Here is a 21,043-nt window from a genome sequence, read left to right as displayed (position 1 = left end):
AGGTTGTATGACGTGTACAGACGATCCAGAGCACCTTTTGAGGGGTGTCCGGTGACGGATGGCAACATAGTGTATATACACTGTATAAAACACAACTTATTACTAACTTCGTTGACCCTGTATCTTCTTAAACTATACACATCTGTATATAAATAATCCCTAGGATCAATGCGATAAAAAAGGGATTGTTTTTAATAATGTAGCTACACTTTTCACAATTAGGAATAATGAAACTGCACATTATGATGCACACTATAAACTTACAACAAAACCAGTGCAATTATTTAATGATGATAAATAAAACCTGTATGTACACTGACCAAGAACTATAGTTGGTAAGCTTCTACAAGAAAATAGTATGTATAATCTGACTACTTTTGAGATACATTTCATTAGTGTAACCAGTTCGTTAAATATTTATTACTTTTGACAGAAGGTTACATTTCTGGTAGTTTGTTAGCCTGTTTGTATAATTAAGCAAAAAGTTGCAAATTAGCAGGCGACAGAAGAGAACCTTTGCCCAAGTTTAATCAATAACTCTAAAGATAAAATTTTGTATCACTATAGCATTATGAATGGACACTTTTTTTTTTCTTTTGTTGGCCCCTCTGTCAGAGCCATATATATCTGAATAATGAGCCTTCATTTAAATGTTGAAAAATTACAAATCATACAATGTGTTCCTTAGAACTTCTATGCTCTGTAATATGGAAGGCAATATGGTTTAGGTGGTTTTGAGGTTCCTGGAAGAGCAAACTATTATGATACAATGACAGTTTCTTGACTTCTTTCTGCGATTGCAGAGATAAATTAATTAAAAACTTCACTGTTCATCTGCCTTAACTGCTTAGTTATTGAGAAACACAGAGGTTTTCCAGCACAATGGAAGTTTTGTTCATTACTGGATTGGAAACTTGATTCCTCAAGCTTGTTTTCAAAGTCAAGAGTATAAGCAAAAACAACAAAATTTTTATGAGGCAAGCCAGCGGCGGCTCGTGACTTTTCACAGATGCGTGCTACAGGTAGATGTTTCTTGCATTTACAATTACCCCCCCCCCCTCCCCACCAACACATACAAGTTTACACACTCACTTGGAGCTGCTAGCGTACGCAGGGTTTTTTTTCCGAGGGGTCTGGAATTGTAAATGTCTGTATTACATAGCTGCTTCCTACGTACGGCCGGAATAAAGTATAAAATATTTTGCAATCACCGATTTAAGCCATCATCTTGAGTTATTCAAAGACAAAAATGGTAATCGGAGATCATTTTAAGGGGTGTTTGCATTTAACACTATTTTTTTTGTTTCCGAGTTCTTTGCTGCTTTCATCCAAAACTCAAAATTTGGAGATGGGATGTAGCCCCCATCAATTTCCTAGCCCCAACCTCTCGAACGCCACTGCTTGGAACAACAGAGCACAACTGTTCTTTACAATGACTGCTCCATATGCCACGCGCATGTCCATGAACCGCGCGAAAAAAAAAATCGCGTCTGGTTCTGTAAAGCTATCCGCAAACTTTCTTCTTATACTGAGATGACAACACTTACCGTGCTGTGGATCTGTGTAGCACGCTAGCAGACGGATTTCGCGAGCTGATTGGCTCCGACCATACCTCCCCCGTAGAACCGAGGGGCATTCGGCCAGATTCAGCGCGCCGCGAGGTGGTGAAAGCGTGCTTTGAAGCCAATAGCACGGTATTCGTTGTAGCTTAACAGCGTGCGGAAATTATTATAGCGCGCTGCAAATTTTTGAGCCTCTTAACGTGAGAAGTTTCATTTCATTTTAGTAAATTGAATAACGTGCTATAGCACGGTAGCATGTATTAAGCAGCCGCCACTGAGGCAAGCCATCATTGGCTTAAGTATGTGCACTGTCAATTGAAAAAACATGTTTTTATTACTAATTTTCTTTTATAATGCAATACTGATACTTAGGATCATATATATCTCCAACAATATTTAATCCAGTTAGTAGAGGAAAGGAAGTAAATGTAAAATGTATCAATAATAATTAAGCTCTAATATTAAAAAACAATAAATAAATATCCCATGTGCAAAAATTTTACATACCCTTAGTACCCTTAGTAGTATAAAAGATTTCTCCACTTGAAGGGTTATGCGCAAGTTTTGTTTTTATAATTCCCTACATGCTATCAATTCCTTCACGGTTCTCTCGATTACATACCCAACTAACTTCCTAGCAGAATACTCCTTCTTCCTGTCATTTGGTATTCCAGGAAACTGGAACAAATTTCGTGAGTGTGTCAACACAGTACTCCCCGAGGTCACGCAAATGCAATTTATTGCGATACATTGATCTGCTGCAATTCTATATAATGCCAAAGACATGCTGCAAGAAGAATGAAAGAGATGTAAGTTCCAAATGTTGATAACTTTATACATAGGTAAAACACTACTGCTAAAAACAAATATGAGTACGACCACTGACACTACATGGTTTGACTAGCAGATTATGCTATTGTCACAATCATTTTTCTTATTGAGCACTTGTGCTATTATATTCCACACATTGTCAATGTTGTGTTAAGTTCAATCACTTGCACTAATCATACAGCATAACATGGAAAAGTGGAGAGGAGTATTATCAGAGCCCGGAAGTTGAAACATTTTTTTTGGTTAAAATAAGCACAATAAACAGAAAAAATGGCAAATTTTAAGTCACATATCTACAATTTCATTCAAAAACCTAAAATATGCATGAAAATAACATTTTTACTTTCCTCTGTTGTGTTGGTTCAACATAACGGTACTAGTTTACTATCCTTCGGACAGATTTCTTCATTTCTACAGAAGAAACTACTTACTGTAATAAGTTCCTGTAGTATTGTCTAACATCGGGAAGTTGTTTTGTGTGAAATTCAGGTAAGTTTTCCGTATCCTGGAAACGGATTTCTTCAAATTTAAAAGTTTGGAGCTCATTTGGGGGCAGGTGACTCCGGCCAATTTCTAACATGCCTTTAACAGGGAGTCTATAGAAAAAGCCAAGGAGCCGGAGCGGAGCTGAGGCGGGGCCGCCTTAGCGATTGGGGGCGGTAGGTCAATTACCCCTGGGGTAGAGCCCGGAATCTGTGGGAAATTTTGACTAAAATTTCAAACTAAAATAGTGAAGAATTGCAATTACTTTCATAAAAAAAAACAACGTCAATACACCTTAAGGAATGTTCCGCGAAGCTGATACGTAAGTACGAATGTCAAAAATTGACGAAACGAAGAATTTATAGGTGTCCGAAGGATAGTAAATTTTTACCGTGATAATAAACAACGTTTCATTTTTAAAAGAAAGATAAGTTGTATAGAATTTTAAAAAAAAGAACATTCTAAAATTTATTGAAAAAGACATTGGTAAAACTTTGATAGCGTCCCAGCGGATTTCTTCATTTTTACACAAGAAACTACTTACTGAAATGAGTTTCTGTAGCATTTAGATGTTCTTGTTGGTATTTTCTTTCATCGAGAAAAACCGATGTTGTCCGTATATGCTAAATTGAACGGGGCTAATGTCAGTGGTTTGTGGGGCTAAACGTCAATGGTTTAATAATTACTCTTTGTCAAAAATTGAACATTTTTCGTGAAAAAAGCAAAATAGAACCTTGAAGAATCTTTCGCAATGCAGAATAGGTAAGTGTGAATGTTAAAAATGACGAAATAAATGAGTGAGAGGTGTTGGGACGCTATCGAAGTTTTACCAAGGCATTAAAATTAAAAATAGGCAGTAGGGTACAAAATAGGCAAAATGAAAAAGTTTCTAAAACATTAGCAATAACATAAGAAATGTATATCAAGGAAAAATTTATCAATAAATGCATGAGGAAAACATAGGCATTTTGCCAAACTTTTATTATTATGGAGATCAGTTAGTTTTAACTACCTCACATGCACACGAGGAATATGTATTACCAATCCCACACAGTGACGAATCACAAGACAGTAAATATGGCACAAAATCGGTAAAAATGTACTATCCACAAACACGTGTAACTTCTTTGTTTCATAATTTTTAACATTCGTACTTACGCATCTGCTTCGCGGAACATTTTTTAAGGTGTATTCACATTTTTTTGATGAAAGTAGTTTCAATTTTTCACATTACGAGTACTTCTTTCTTTTAGTTTTTTTGCTTGCCTAAGACACAACATGGTGCGTACATCTTCGTAAATCATTGCACGTCATGCTTGTCTTTTGTCGATTTTCATTTGATATTCAGGGTTTCCAACCTTCGAAACCCAAAAAATACAAATTGATTTTTTTTTTGTGCATTGTTTTACAAACAAAATTTTAACTATGTATGCCTTGCTTAACCTAACCTTGCCAGAAATGGTTCTTGGGGCTATCCGTCAATGGTTTCCCACACCTGGTATGAATTTCACCACGCATCCACGACACATCATCTTTTTGGAAAACAATGGCGTGGTTGCAAACACTGCATCCCCAATGAAAATCGACAAAACACAAGCACGACGCACGATAATCTACGAAGATGTACGTGCCAAAGGCTATTGTGCATTGGAGAACGAATTTTCAACAAAAATAATGAATTTGCGTTATGACACATTCCCACATGACAGAAAACACCTTCCAGATGTTGGAGCAAATTTACAATATAGAGAGAGTCTCCAATTTTGTTAATTTTCGGTATACTAACTAATTTTAACCTCCTAATCACGAATCTGTTGAAAAAAACCGGGGGTCACGTCGGAAAATTTGAAAAAAAGCCGATTGAATTTTTTTATATATATAGGTGTATATGCATAGTTTTACGAACACAAATGTAATCTCCTGTCATTGTGTCCAACCACGCCGTTGTTTTACAAGAAAATGATTTATGATGTTCAATTCTAGTACGATCCCTATTTTTTCGATGAATTTAGGGGTGAAATAAGTACTAATGGAACCTAACCTAACCCCGTGTGAATGGTTCGTGGGGCTACCCGTGGATGGTTTTTGGGGCTAACGTCAATGGTTTGTGGGGCTACCCGTGGATGGTTTGTGGGGCTACCCATGGATGGTTTTTGGGGCTAACGTCAATGGTTTGTGGGGCTACCCGTGGATGGTTTTTGGCGCTAACAAACAATTTTTCATAAAAATGTACAATTTCCAGACATGACCCCCGGTTTTTTACAACAGATTCGTGATTAGGAGGCCACAATTAGTTAGTATACCGAAAATTAACGAAATTGGAGACTTTCTCTATATTGTAAATTCTTACCCAGATGTTCAACAATGCTACAGGAACTTATTACCGTAAGTAGTTTCTTCTGTAAAAATGAAGAAATCTGTTTGTGGATAGTAAACTAGTACCGAATATTGATACTTTGTACTGCAGCCTTCCTATGTATGTAAGCACTGGTGCAGCATTATTAGTTTCATATTTGAAATTTCAATACCATGATATGGAACAGGTGCATGACATTGACTAATAACATCCAGCAATACAGGTATTTGTCATAAATCAGATATTCATCAATGATATTTTATTCATAATTGGGAAAAAGATACGCGATAGTATATAAATACAGAGAAACTAGTATGGTGAGGATGGTGGCAGTGGCTACTGAAATTAATAGAACAAAGAAGAAAAAACAGTTTTGCGGATAAAGTGATTACTAGTTTCTCCGTGTTTATAATGATATTTGAGGGATGATAATAAGCTTTTTAATAAATTCTCCAGTACCCTTAAATTTGTCTAAATTATAAAAAATAAATAAATTAATGAATATATGCTGCATTTTGTTATTTGTCACTTTTCTGACCCCTTTGGCTAATCGCGACCATGACACTCACAAAGAACGCCCAGGCCGGAATTCGAACTCGGGACACCTATTGTAGGGCGACGTGATATTCACTTCGCCACAGAGGTCAGCATTGTGTTGGATGTCGGATACAAAATATTTAAGTGCAAGGGCAGTCAAAAGTATTTTCCACACCCACTTAAAATCGGTTTATCTTCAGCACTATGGTTACTTACATATTACTACTTTCCTCCTATGTATAATGGAAGAATCATAAATAAATGTTTCTATCAAGAACGTTTCTTTCTAAGCAGTTCATGTGCTATTTACAAATCATTACGCAAATTAAAACAGCTGTAAGGTCAAACCCGCCATAGTGTTACGTAAGTAACCAATTTAACTAGTCACGGATAAACCTCTTACAAGTAAACACCACAGCTATCGCTTGAGAGCAAAGAGATTTCATAACATTTGCGAACATCAATAATTGTAAATGCTTAAAATACATAAATGCTTGAAACACTGGTCATAAAAATCGAAAGTAACCGCAAAACATTACCAACATTTCTAGCTGTTACATAATTGGTGTTTCCGTTCATGATTTTGTTTTGTACACAGCGTTCTTGCAGAAAATTTTTATTATTTATTCCGAGTTTTTTTTTTTTCTATTTCAGTAGGGCCATAGAGGAATTCCTCTTTGGTAGGGCTTTAGTTCTTTTGATCGCTTTACAAAAATATGAAAATTTTCCACTCAAATTAACTATTAACTAATGATGAGGTGAATAAATACTACATCGTATAAAGTATATAATACTAGCTAGCTTGTTTACGGTTATCAATGAAATTACATTCATATTTTTATTATTTGGAGGATGTCAACAATGTGGCAATTAATATCCACCTAAAATCTTAAAACGCTGTTAATATATCTGTAGTTTCCATACAATAATCAATAATACTTCGAGTTAACTTGATGTGATAACTTACGTTTGCGCTTCTCCGTGACAATTTGTCGTGATGCTATTTGCCGATGCCCAAAACTTGTCCCACACAAAACAAGGAGAAATGGAGAAACTTCAACATTAATTATAATTTTGAAAATAAACAATACAACGCGTTTGGCTCATTTTCATTTATGTGAATAGTTGGAGCAAATATTACGATTTATGATCGATCTTACAAAAACATACAGACACTACGAAACCGTTGACGTGGCTAGAACGTGCTATCGTTTGAAAACATTGCGGAACACTATCAAATGGATATGAAATTGTGTGGAAGAACAGGTAAAATAATGCCATACAAATATATCGTTTACAGTGGCAGCTTCATAATGTTTGTTATTAGAGTTGTAAATTTAAAGTTTTTGTGCAAGTTGAATTTGCCGGTTTCTCGGCGAACCGCTTATCATTTGTGATTTAGCAATTAACGTCTAATGAAGTCCGATATCATTTAGGTGCAAGGCAAAATTCATTTTCGATGTTGATAGCTCTGCGTATCAGATGCAAGGCAATATAAGTACACTGAAGAGTGCTGAGAGTTGTATGTGATGTTTATTAATTGTACAATGATGCTCCGCTAAGTTCCAGAACAACTCTACAACTTGTAGGAACAGCATAAACAGACGAATATTACTAAGGTAAATATGCAATATCGCCCGAAGACCTCTCACTCGTTTATTTCGTTAATTTTAGCATTGATACTTACCTATTCTGCATTGCGGAAGATTCTTTAAGGTGAAGTTATGCCTTTTTCCATAAAATAGTGTCAACTTTTCATATTACGAGTCATTATTTGTATTCCTTGTTTCTCCTCTAAATTTGAAGAAATCCGTTCGGGCGATATTGCATATTTACCATTACTAATTTAAAAAATGTAGTTCTGTAAAAGCTCTTAGCATAATGTTAAGGAATGCACAAGATTGGATCTCCCATTTTATATATAATGAATATTGGAGATGCCTGTACTCATATCATTACAAAAAATATACGTTGCTTATCATATGTTTGAAATTATTGGTATGACTTAAGATGACCGGACCCCTCTCTGATTTTCTTCATATTTGACATACTTACTAATTGAGGCCTGCTAATGAGGAATCTGATGTTAAAATTTGTTGGAAACTTCTAGAAGTTTCAAAATAATTGCGAACAATTGACGTGTGCTTAGGTTAGTTTCGGTTAGGTTAGGCAAACATAGTTAAAATTTGGCGTCGTGGTAGTATCAGGATCTAGAAATTGCAAAATAATTGCGAACCTTTGATGCTAGCCTTACGAACCATTGACGTGTGGTTAGGTTAAGCATAGTTAAAATTTGGTATTAGTATCAGGAATTGTAAAAATGTCATAGCCGGGAAATGGATTTCTTGAAATTTACAGGGGAAAGTACTTATGGAATTGAGTTTCTGTGTAATTTCGGAAGGTCGTAGAAGTGTTTTCTCAGATTTTTCAATGTATTTGGCGGGCTATGTGTGAATGGTTTTTGGGGCTATGTGGGAATGGTATTTGGGGCTATGCAGGAATTTTTCTGTTAAGGTTGAAACACTGCTTTGCCATTTGAAATACAACGCTAGTCAGGATGTGCCCGCCATTTTGCATGTTCAGGAAGCGAGAAATGTTGACAATATATACTAATTTCGTTAAAAAAAGTTAATTACCTTGTTAAACAATCTTTCGCAATGCAGAATAGGTAAGTACGAATGTCAACAATTACAGAATAAACGAGTTACAGACATTTCCCAGCTTTGATAGTTTTACCTCAGGAATATATATATAATTCCTTGTGAAACAAAAAAATTCGCGAAAATAGACTGTTTCCATTCCGAAAACTAATGCCTTATTTTCTCTTATTTTACAATTTCTAGACGTTTCCGACAACTTTTAACTTCAGGTTCATGATTAGGAGGCCTCAATTAGTGAGTATGCCAAATATGAAGAAAATCTGAGAGGGATTCGGTCATCTTAAGTCTTTCCAAATTATTTTTCATTGGAAAATATTGCAGCTCAATTTTAATAATTCAGATTACAGCTTCCTCCACCCTCCATTACTCATGGTACTTTTCATCTTTTCAGACTATTGAAGAATAATGGGGTTGGAAGACTACAAGAATATTCTGGCAACCACAGGATCTATTAGTACCATTCTTCAATTTTTGACAGGAGTGTATGTTAAGTTCTTTCTTTAGTTTTAGTTAAACACAGTGCCGGATCTACAACCCGCAAAACCCCACAGTGCGGGGGGGGGGGGGGGGCGGAGACAAGTAACACTTTAGGGGGGGCCCTCAGCCATTGACATAGTACAGGGTTCGTTTATGCGCAATATAAAAATAAACGTAGTTACTCAGAGGTACAGGAACGAATACAATATACGCAGGTAAAGTGAAAGTTCCCTGTGCATGTAGTACTGTGCGATGAAGGCACATTTACGATGTGTGGGGGCAGGCTCACATATTTTCAATGCCGGACATCTTGGAGGTGATGGGATCAGCACCACGCTCTGGCCACATTTACTTACACCCCCACCCCCCAAACGGGTACCATTTGATGTGATGCTGGGTGGACCTGGATCGGCTTTTTGCGGGGACAAAGCTGAAAAAATTCCGACCATAGATAAAATCAGGCTACAATTTTACGAGAAATTCTGTTGTGAAGGTTTCTTCAACCTATCTTTAATCGAAAAGAGTTTTGACTGCATGATTGTAACAAATGTATCATTCTACAGCTGTGAGAAAATAGTGTCATATATATACTGGTCAAAAAAAGTTTTGCATATTGCAAGTTTTTCATATTCTGCATCACTGACACCACAAATCTCCATACCTTTGAAGCGCACACAATAACCGACGGCCAATTCAACACACAAAAGAGCAGGTACATGTCTGTGGCCGGGTTTTGAAGCATGTTCACGTCAACCTCGTGATACCCACCAATTGTCTCACAGTTCGTGAGAAGGGGGAGTATAAAGCACTGGATGTCTCAAATAAGGTTGTCATGGTGTGATAGGTTTTCTTGTATGTACGCATTGCTTGCATTATAGAATTATTTTCCTGTAGTTTACGGTTATTACAAGCAAAAGAAAACAGTTTTTCGCTGTGAAGTTTCAGGAGAACACACGCTCCTTTCATCAGACATTTATTTTCATTTTGACTAAAGATACAGTTATAACAATGGTTAGTAATTTTTTAAACAAAAAGAATCCGTTATATAATGGATGTTGTCAATGTTACATTGTTGTAATATAGCAACTTAACTGTAAAAAAAGCAGTCTGTTTTATTTTTATTTCAGATTTTTTTAAAATTATGAATCCCAAATATCATCAGGTAATTCAAATTCATCATTATTTTCACAAAGTCTCTTGATGTTTTCTGTTACATTAAATTTTAAAGATGGTGGCTTACTCCATTTGTGAGTAGAAAAATTTAGCGGGTGAAAAATACATCCATGCCAATTCAGAACATTCGCGTATAACAATGGATAACATATTTTAATTTTTTTTTTCTGAGAGCACAAAGACTATGTTCTAATAATGAGGATATCAAAAATGGAGAAGAAAGGCTTTTTAATATAGCAAAATAAAATGGCTTTCACACTAACAGTATGACAATCAGTTTTTGTCACATACTTTTTTTTATTATTCTATATCCTAGGTTTTCATTATTTTATATTTTCTGTAACCTTCGTATCCGCTTGAAAAACACCACGTCTCTGAACCTTTTGTGTTTCTCTACCTTTGTCGACTTTTCCCCCTTTCGGTCGTAGGAGCTTATAACTAACAATGTGCTGTGATAAATCTTTCACTATTTTTGAGCGACTTTTGTGCATTTGGTGACAGGAAAGTCCACGTGGGAGGCCAATTACTGGAGGAACATGTTACGTACTGGATGAGGGTAGAACTATTCTTTTCACCCCATTCTAACGCAACACGTGTGCTTGAAGAAGCTGGACCAAGCAAAAAAGGGACGCTTGACCACCAACGTCGTAACTTCAGATTTCCGCACCTAAAAGTCAGTCTGTTGAATTCGAAATTTCAAGTTGTCTTTAAATAGTGGCAGAACGGACAAACACGTACAGTCTACCGCCAGTTTTCGAAACGACAACACCTCTGCGACAGTCGGAGTAAAGATTCGGGACTTTGTCTATTTCTACCACGCCGTGTATTTTATCCTGCGTGAGTGAGTGACAGTGACTAGTTGTACGAATACGCAGTGTTAATTAGTGACCTGTGCACTGGATTTGCGTTATTCGTTTTGTGACGAGGAACATTAATATAACTATGGCGGGCTAAAATCAAGAGAAGGAGGGCTATGGGTCTTCCTAGCCTGCATGAAGCCGACAACGCAGCAGATCATCGCTCAGCGTCACGTTACACCACTAAAACGCCGCCACAAAAGCCACATGGCCACAAATGACACCCACAGCCCAATTTGAAGCCATGTTATGATACCGCCGAAAGCCGCCAGTCGAATCAGCATCCTGAGTACTTCGACGTCGACGAGAATTCTACGGAGAGAGAGAGAGAGAGAGAAATTGGAAGATGAAGCGACACCAGCCCACACTTCGATCTACCGTCTAGAAGAGAAGATTGAGATAATGAAGCGACGCCTACTGCGTCTTGAGGCGACGCCGACGTCCCGCGTGAGATTAGCAGCGAGAATCCACGAGTACCCCCCAGTAAAGAAACTTCGCCCATTTTCGCCGTCCCCCCAGAAAAAGAGAGAGAGACGATGCGAAGCAATTAATCGCTCTATTACGAGGCCGACAAGATGATCGCCGTGATGTCGAAGCGTAGAAGGAAGGTGTTTCCAAGAAGATTGCGAAGTGCCGCTACAAAGAAGTAATGTGGGGAAGTGTTAGTGTCGCAAGGAGGACCGTGGATTGATGTCACGCCGCCGTTTAGAGGACTACGGTAAAGGTCGCTGGAACGTCTAGAACGCCGAGATGGTATAGTATACTACTGTTAATTTTCTATATGTGTGAGTGATCATCTACCCAAGACTCCAAAGATCGGCCGTCGGACGAAAAGATACCTGTATTTAAAGTTAAAAGTCGCAAAGGTATTGATTAAATTATTTCTTGCCAACATCATCTAAATTTCACAATTGCTAATTCGGAAGATATATTCACAGCATACTGTTGTTTTCCACGCTCTGCGCCGAGCTGTTGAGTAATAATGTTGATTTATGTCACCTTATATGCTTTACTCTGTAAATATTTGATTAAAACGGCATAAATCGTGTATCTCTTGCAGAGATCCTCTCAAGTTTGCTAAGTGAGGAAGTAAGTTAACTTCGTGCTATTTTTAATATATTCATACATAAGTGTCTTCACTTTTCATTCTGTAAACATGTGTGCCTTGCAGTTGATATCTAAGCCTAATGTTATTGAAGTTCCAAGGTGCATTAGTGATAATTGTACAACAATTATTTAAATGTCTAAATAAATTGCAAGAACAAAAAGTTTACGTGTCATGCCCGTTGGCAGAATGTAATGAGCACGCGCAGATGAAAGTTTAGTATCTTTAATTCTAAGCAAATTAACGTCTTCGGGTGCAGTTTAATATTCATAAGAAAAACTAAATATTGCATGGTGTCTAAAAAAGGGCCAATGTATTTATATTAATGTAATTTGTCCCCTGAAGTTTGAATGAGTGCGTGAATGCTGAGTGATAGCGAGGGGTTGTGTAATAGGTATATTTTTGTGTGTTATATAATATACATTTTTGTTGACTATGATTTGTGTTCATACAAATAGTATACTAATCCTCATACCTGTTGGTATTTATATTTTAGTTCAACGTTAAATCAGCAAAGCATTTCTGCTGGCTAACATCAATTATTATTATTATCTACGTCATTATTATTATTATTGATTATTATTATTATTCAACGTCACTTTATGCACGAGTCGGCTATTCGTCGGGGGTAAAAACCGATCCGGTCACACGTACCCTGGAATCACACCGTTTAGCGGTGCCCGGCACGTAGGAAGGGGACTTCGGTCTCCGGACTAAGTGTCCAAACATAGGTCATGTACCAAGGTCCGGTGAGAACAGAATAAACCAAATCAAAAAACAAGTCGCAAGAAAACTAAAGGAAATGAGAAATACAGACAAAGATGAAAAATCTGTTGAAAATAAATTTGTGTGCATTCCATTACCTGGGGGAAACCCTGGGGGGTAAAGGCGGTCAGGGGCGTGATGCTGATCGCATCACCCCCACTCACGACCGGATCAAGAAAGTGTGGGGCGTTACCCCCACACCCCCTATACGCCTTCATGGCGTAGTGCTATGCACAGGGGAACACTTTACTTTTTTTACTTTATTCCATTCCACAAGGGATTCATTCTCACATAAAATTGCAAAATTTTTTAGAAGTTTTAATTTCAAAATTGTTTTTAAATCACCAAGAAGTTTGGAATGTACATTTAATGAATTCAAAATGAGAAACACTCTACCAGATGTGGAAACCACATGAATATATAATATAAGTTGTTCATGTTCAAAGGATTATGTGGGACAAACAGCAAGAAAAATGGCAATAAGTTGGCAGGAACACGAGTTGGACATTATAAATCTAAACCCAAGAACAGGTTTGTCAACTCATATCATCGAAGAGAAACATTTGATTAAAAAGAGGAGGGTTTTAAAAAGATTAACGGGAAACACAGAGATGAATGTCTGGGAAGCTTCGTTCATTGCAGAAGAACACTGGAATAAATTAAATAATGAAAATGGTAACATAGATCCAGTATGGAGTTTTCTTTTTCACAAATGGAGTAAACCACCATCTTTAAAATTTAATGTATCAGAAAACATCAAGAGACTTTGTGAAAACAATGATGAATTTGAATTACCTTATGATATTTGGGATTCATAATTTTAAAAAAATCTGAAATAAAAATAAAACAGACTGCTTTTTTCACAGTTAAGTTGCTATATTACAACAATGTAACATTGACAACATTCATTATATAACAGATTATTTTTGTTTAAAAAATTACTAACCATTGTTATAACTGTATCTTTAGTCACTTTTATTTACACAGACGGTTCCAAAGATACCGACCACGTTGGATGTGCCTTTTATGTTCCTCGATACAATGTTGTACGTCAATTTTCCTTATCGTCCGAAGCGTCTATTTACTCGGCAGAGTGCTATGCCATTTATCAGGCTTTGCTCCACGCTTGTGAAGCACACTACACGCACACTTTAATTCTAACAGATGCCCTCAGTGTATTATTTACGATCGCTCGTTGTGGTAAGGCAGCTTATCGTTTGCAACTCTTTCCCACCTTAATTTTACAGGAGTACTTTCACCTCCACCACAACGACCAACGCGTACAGTTGACTTATGTCAAAGCGCATAGCAATCTTAATCCTTATCAAGACCTAGTGGATCTTTATGCCAAAACAGCTGCGGACGTTCCTTCCCCCTCTCCTATCCGACTTGTCTATACTGATCTTTTACCTCGGGTCAAAAAAAAAAAATCATTCCCAGTGGGAAAATTGGGTTCATGCTGCAGTGGCAAAAACCACTACTTATAAATGGTTCATCGATAAACTCTCTATTCGACCCTGGTTTCATCACCTTAAAATGCCTCGTGAAGTGATCACTTGCATCCTAAGCCTTAGAACGGGACACGTGACCACAAACGATCATCTGGCAAGAATTCACCAAACTCCCTCTCCCAATTGTAGCTGTGGAGAACATAAACAAACCCCCACCCATTTATTTTTTCAATGCCCGCAATGGAATACACAACGCCAGGCACACATTCACAGACTCCTTCGAAAAAAGGTTCCTTTTCCTCTCTCCTTACCCTCATTACTTTCATCACCTTCCCCCTCTACTATGTGGATTCTCTATGGATTTGCTCGACAGTGTGAACTTCGCTTTTGATCTCATCCCTCATAATTGCAGTGTTATAGTGACAGTGAAGTGAAGTGTAACAAAATATTGTACTGTTCATACTAGTGCGCGAATTTCCAGCCCTCAATGTTTTCAGACCGTTGCCCAGGACTGCTACCATACAAGCAGTGAGGGGCATGAAGAAGAAGAAGAAGAGAATGAAAGTAAATGTCTGATGAAAGGAGCGTGTGTTCTCCTGAAACGTCACAAAGAAAAACTGTTTTCTTATGCTTGTAATAACCGTAAACTACAGGAAAATAAGTCATGGTGTGAGTTTACATTTTACAAATGCCACGAAACACACTTTCGGCAGTGGATAGAATAAGAATATTGACTCTACTACAGGAAGGTATGAAGCAAGTGGATGTAGCACATCGGGTAGGCTGTATTGAAAGTGACATTTCTTAGAGTGTGAAAGAAATTCCAGGAGACCCATTCAATAGCAGAGAGGCCCAGAGAAGGAAGACCACGCAAAACAACAGCTGCACAAGACAGGCATATCCGTATTTCTGTGTGCAGGCATCGTATGTCCACAGTAACTCAACTCCAAAAGGAGCTCCATGAGGCCTCAGGAATCATGGTGTCCACCAAAAAAATGGTGCGAAACTGACTACACGATATAGGGATTCATGCCCGCCGACCTGCACGACATAGGGCACTACGCGTAAGATGGGCTAGACAACATGAAAACTGGATCCGGGTACAGTGGTCACAAACACTGTTTACAGATGAAGTATAGGTTAGTCTGCACCCCGATGACAACACTATACGTGTCTGGAGACCAAATGGGCAGCATTTCAATGAAGCGTTCATGGTGGAATGCTTCCAGCAACAGGGTGGTTTGGCACTGTTCTGGGCAGGAATCATGTTGGGTCGTCGGATGCCATTAGTTCACATACAGGGTACTATGGATGCACAGACATACGAGGACAGTGTTCTTCGACACGTCGTTAGGACAATTGCTCAGGATGTTGGTGCAGGATTCATGTTGGTGGATGATAATGCCTGTCCTCATCATGCCCGTTCAGTGGACCTTTTCCTTCGAAGGCGTGCAATCCGTCAGATGGACTGGCCAGCAGTCTCCCCCGATATGAATTGCATCGAACATGCCTCGCACCTTCTGAAACGTGCCATTGCAAACCGCCCTCGTCCACCACAAACCCTACGTGATCTGATACACACTGCCATTCAGGAATGGGACAATCTTCCACAACATGCATTCGATAACCTGGTTTTCAGTATGCCCCATCGTGTTCGAGAATGTCTACATGTTCGTGGAGACCACGCACGTTACTGACTAGAGGGTGTGGGGTTTCTGATAGGTTAACCCACGTTGGTAATTGGTGATCTTTTTGTTGCATCTTACTTTGGTTAGAAAAACAACTTTTAAATTCTTTTGTTTCTTTGGTTATATCTTTCAGAATTTTCTTTAACTATGTTTTGTGTTTTGTACATTCATTGCCCTAGTCAGAGGTATCGACATGTGTTGCTTCTGTGATGCAGAAAAAAAAAATTGTTATATGCAAAACTTTTTTTGACCATTATATATATATATATACAGGGTGATTCTAAAGGTATAGTACAAACGAAAACCACAGATACCTCCCATGAAATAGAGACGAAAGTTCCCCTTCCACTTTGCCGAGAGATGCCTCCGTGAGGAGTTAGACAACGCCGAAAACGTGTGAAAATGAACTTCACACCTCTGTACAGCCAGTACCAGTGAAGATAGAAAGGCGGAACAAACGAAGTCAAAAGGAACACCAAAGTCGCCCATCCGAAAACACTAGGCGGCAGCTGCGCAACGCATGCGCATGGGGTTCCACAAAGGAAGTAGGAGTGTCTTGCAAGACAAGTGAAGGGAAAGGGTAGCGATCGTCAACGGTAGGGACAAAAGAAGCAATGAAGCATGAAGTAACAATTGCACAGCGGGAAACAAACACATGCAACGCGTGGGGAGTCCCCAAACACAGTGGGGAGACACCGCAGCAAGAACAAAGCACGGTTCAACAAAAGAGAAAGAGGACCGGACGGGGAATGGTACCTGTCAACAAATGCGGGACGAGGGATTCCCCGTAGCAGCACCGAGGGGATGTCACACAGGTCGTGCGCCAGCAGGACAAACACAGGAACTACGGACACAGGAGGTTTATTGCCACGCAAAGGTGCACATACAGATAGGAATAGTACGTAGTACGTAGTCGTACCCCGGACTGACGTTGTTACAAAAGTTGCTCAAACTGACGACCACCACATTCATTGCAGGCATTGCAGCGTCGCAGGAAATTCTGGCGAACACTATCAAAAATCCCTGGCATGGTACACACCTCGGCCGATGCTGCAAGTATCCGCGCTACCAATGTTTCCTTGTCAGGCACCGGTGTCTCGTAGACGAGTGTTTTCACATGGCCCCACAAGAAGAAATCCATTGGTGTGAGGTCAGGCGAACAGGCGGGCCAGGGGACGGGGCCCTCTCTGCCGATCCAGCGCTGTGGGTAGGTATGGTGCAAAAGGGTTCGCACTGTGCCATCAAAATGTGCAGGCGCTCCATCCAATTGAAACCACATACGATGTCGCACGTTGAGGGGTACATCTTCTAGCAGCTCTGGAAGGACTGATGCAAGAAAGGTGCGATAGAGGCGGCCATTTAAACGTGGTGGCAGCAGGTATGGACCGATAATCTGTTCATCGATGATAGCTGCCCAGATATTCACTGCAAACTGGGTCTGATGGTGCACCTCCACTGCTGCATGTGGATTTTCATAATCCCACACATGGCTGTTTCGGCAATTGAAGATGCCCTCACGGGGGAATGTTGCCTCTTCCGTGAAAAGCACATGGTGCAAAAAACGGGGATCGTCGGTACAAAACTGCAACAGTCGTTGACAGAATTCCACACGTCGTGGGTAATCCCCAGCCTGCAATGCGTGGACTCGCTGTGTATGATAGGGATACAGCAGATCATCATGAAGAACACGCCACACTGTCGACTGTGATACTCCCACTGCACGTGCAATGCTACGGGTGCTAGTGGACGGTGTGTCGTCCACGCGAGCAAGTACGTCCTCCTCGACCGCCGCGGTGCGCACATGTCTTGGGTGACCGACATGATGGCCTGCACGTAACACACCCGATTCACCAAGGGTACGGTGCACGTTCGAAAACAACCTTCTGTCGGGTTGTCGCCTCTCCGGATACCGTCCGCGATAAAGGCGTGCAGCTGCTCGGCCATTGCCATCTGCAAGGCCGTAGACAAAATGCATGTCCCTCAGTTCTACAAATGTGTAGCGTTCCATGGTACGGTGAGGATAGTGCCAATTATGGAATACTGTACTGCAGTGCACACGTGGCACACACACACACACTGGTCACAACGGCTTCGAAACAACGTACTCAATTGTCGTACGTCAAGCACACCACCACCGCACCGGCTCTTTCACTGACACGCTCCCTGACGCTGCACTTCCAATCAGCCCACACGTCCGCATGGCGCTGTGGTACAATCAGCTAACGTTCCTGAGCCACCCATGCCTGTGCTCTTCACTACATGACCACTGCCGTCAGGTGGGGCCATGTACTCTGGGGCCTTGTCATCGTGGAACACATGTAGCGTCCTTCATTCTTGCCCCATCCACCCACAACACGTACTTCGTCCGTCTTGCTCGAGCCGACGGGGAGCACTACGTACGATCGTGTGGTGTTTGTGTACACCAATGTGGGGTAACCCAGCAGTTGAACAGACGTGCATACCCCCACGTAGCTTCATTACACGATTGTGCCACGCAGTTTATCTGTCCAGCCTTGCTCGGCCCGGTCTCACACCCACGCGGCAGTGTGCGGCTGCGGTGGTGTGAGGCCACGCTTGGTTTCGGAGGGGAAGGCTGCAGCCGAGAAGGGACTCGAGTTGTTCGGCTGGGGTTGCGCTCGGAAGCAAGCAGCCGCGTCAGGTCTGGGAACGGTGGACCTGGTGATCGGGATGGAAACATTCCGACCTCGTCCACCATACGGAGTGGTGGGGTCCGTACGACAGTCCAGCAGCCTTTCGCCCGCTCCCACCCAGCGATGTGCCTCCGGCTTCATTTCTAAGAGGCTGATTGGGCCCCATCACGACGTTTGTTACAACGTCAGTACGGGGTACGTGGTCCTATCTGTACGTGCACCTTTCATTAGCAATAACCTCCTGTGCCCGTAGTTGCTGTGTTTGTCCTGCTGGCGCACAACCTCTGTGTGACATCCCCTCGGTGCTGCTACGGGGAATCCCTCGTCCCGCATTTGTTGTCTCCTTGGCAGGTAAAATTCCCCGTCCGGTCCTCTTTCTCTTTTGTTGCACCGTGCTTTGTTCTTGCTGCGGTGTCTCCCCACTGTGTTTTGGGGACTCCCCTTGCGCTGCACCGCCAGCGCCGCCATTTCTGCCCCGAACCATGTACGCGTCTGTTGCCTGTCGAGTGTCACGGACCACTTTGCTTGCATTCTCGGTGTGTTTTTACATCCTACGTCGTCCTCCCGTGCTTCTGCAACCCAGCACTACTTTTCTCGACTGCACTGCTTCAGTCATGGTGTTTGTTTCCCACTGTGCAATTGTTACTTCATGCTCATAGCTTCTTTTCTCCCTACCGTTGTCGATCGCTACCCTTTCCATTCACTTGTCTTGCGGGACACTCCTATTTCCTTTGTGGAACCCCATGCGCATGCGTTGCGCAGCTGCCGCCTAGTGTTTTTCGGATGGGCGACTTTGGTGTTCCTTTTGACTTCGTTTGTTCCACCTTTCTATCTTCACTGGTACTGACTGTACAGAGGTGTGAAGTTCATTTTCACACGTTTTCGGCGTTGTCTAGCTCCTCACGGAGGCATCTCTCGGCAAAGTGGAAGGGGAACTTTCGTCTCTATTTCATGGGAGGTATCTGTGGTTTTCGTTTGTACTATACCTTTAGAATCACCCTGTATATATATATATACCACTTCACCACTTGTGCCAAAACGGGGAGGGAGGGGCAGAGGGGCCCCGGTCCATTCAGTTCTAGTTTGATCCCCCTGGGGCCCAATGCATATCTTCCAACATGTTACATAACTTTTTCACACAGAAACTTCGCACACAACTGGTGGGAAATTACGTGGGATTCTGCCCTGAAATGGGCAGAATCAATAATGTGGGACTATCACTCAGTTTGAAGGTGTTTCTTGTGCTTGTGTGTTTACTATTTCAGTATTTCCTTTTTCAAACTGACAATGAATTAAGGAAAAGGCATGGCATTTTATGGATGAATATGTGTGAGAATAGAGGAAGAAGCATGGGAATACTGCAGTCGTCATGCTCTTGAATGAGCCAGTCCATTACAAAATAGGCTCCTTTGCCCTTCGGAAATGTCAAAAATTGTTCACTCAGATGAAAATTTTATCTTGGGCCTTCCTTTTTTAATGTAAATATGTGTGAAGATATTAAACTCTTATAAAGGATTGTAAGAATTAGTATTATAAACAGAATATGATAAAAAATTCTCAGTCAAAAGTTACATGTAAATTATTACGTTGTATAATTACATAATCACAGTAGTCCAGTGATTTTTTTGTTCAGTTAATAAAGTTCTATGTACCCTGATATATATGTTTTGTTCTCAAAGACAGTTATTGAAATTACTATTTTTGAAAGGTTAATTCAAGTGTATTAGGTTCCACCTTAAGGAAAGCAAAATTGCCCCTCTTCCCGCAAACCGAAAAAATCCGTATTTATGCTTTACTTAGCTTTACCCCCCCCCCCCCCAAGTCTGTTAAGATATCAGCGCCTATGCACATCACCCCCTTCCCATTTAAAAAAAATTGAGTTGAATTCAATATGACGGCCACTAATATGGTAGACGTCCGTTTGGAACACACCAACGTGGTTCCCCCTAAGCCTAACCTGTTTTATCATGACCAATTGTACCCAGCCTAACTTCTTTAGTTTTTATAGGGGGTGTTAATGGACTTTTGAATCACCCTGTAGGCCCTCGAATGTAAGTTTGTCAACATGAGATCAAGAATTACACACAGACATTATATATGGGTTAAATAAAGTATATAGATATATAATGTGTGTGTGAAGGTAGGTAGAGGTAATATTTTGCAGGGGGGGGCAAGATTTGTAGATCTGGCACTGGTTAAACCATTAACATTTCAGTATGTTTAATGAATTTTTGCAAGTTTTAATAGATTATTAGAAAGTGCTTTAGAACACTGGAAATGATTGTGGCAGAGCTCTGATGGTTTAATGTGAAGCTCAAAGTGACCTTAAGGATTAAGACTAGATGCTATTTGATGAGGTGCTGGAAGCATTTAGCTATTTTAAATCTAAGAGCCCTGATCCTGCCCAACAACAAAAGTATTGAGGGATGTTTTATGCTAAGAACCAA

General features: G+C 40.3%; 2 protein-coding genes across 5 annotated transcripts in view; one reads left to right on the top strand and one right to left on the bottom strand.

Moving 5' to 3' along the window:
- LOC145986500 (coenzyme Q-binding protein COQ10 homolog A, mitochondrial) overlaps positions 1-21,043 on the bottom strand; it is a 169,836-nt gene that overhangs the window by 3,317 nt on the left and 145,476 nt on the right. The window contains exons 1-2 of one of the 4 annotated variants that reach the window (XM_083120579.1): positions 6,737-6,821; positions 2,185-2,349 (exon numbers count right to left, since the gene is read on the bottom strand). In XM_083120579.1, the coding sequence (XP_082976705.1) occupies positions 2,185-2,348 (164 nt within the window). In that variant the 5' untranslated portion in view covers position 2,349; positions 6,737-6,821. The other 3 variants (XM_083120577.1, XM_083120576.1, XM_083120580.1) reach the window with 3 other exon arrangements.
- The window catches only part of LOC145986499 (sugar transporter SWEET1-like), a 29,918-nt gene continuing 15,774 nt past the window's right edge, over positions 6,900-21,043 (top strand). Inside the window, exons 1-2 of the mRNA XM_083120575.1 lie at positions 6,900-7,035; positions 8,821-8,911. Coding sequence (XP_082976701.1) covers positions 8,835-8,911 — 77 coding nt within the window. The 5' untranslated portion in view covers positions 6,900-7,035; positions 8,821-8,834. The remainder of the gene's footprint in view (positions 7,036-8,820; positions 8,912-21,043) is intronic.

Source organism: Lepisma saccharinum, chromosome 4 (assembly GCF_977018435.1).
Source record: "Lepisma saccharinum chromosome 4, izLepSacc3.1, whole genome shotgun sequence".
Classification (NCBI taxonomy): domain Eukaryota; kingdom Metazoa; phylum Arthropoda; class Insecta; order Zygentoma; family Lepismatidae; genus Lepisma; species Lepisma saccharinum.
This window is presented reverse-complemented; position numbering and strand designations above follow the sequence as displayed.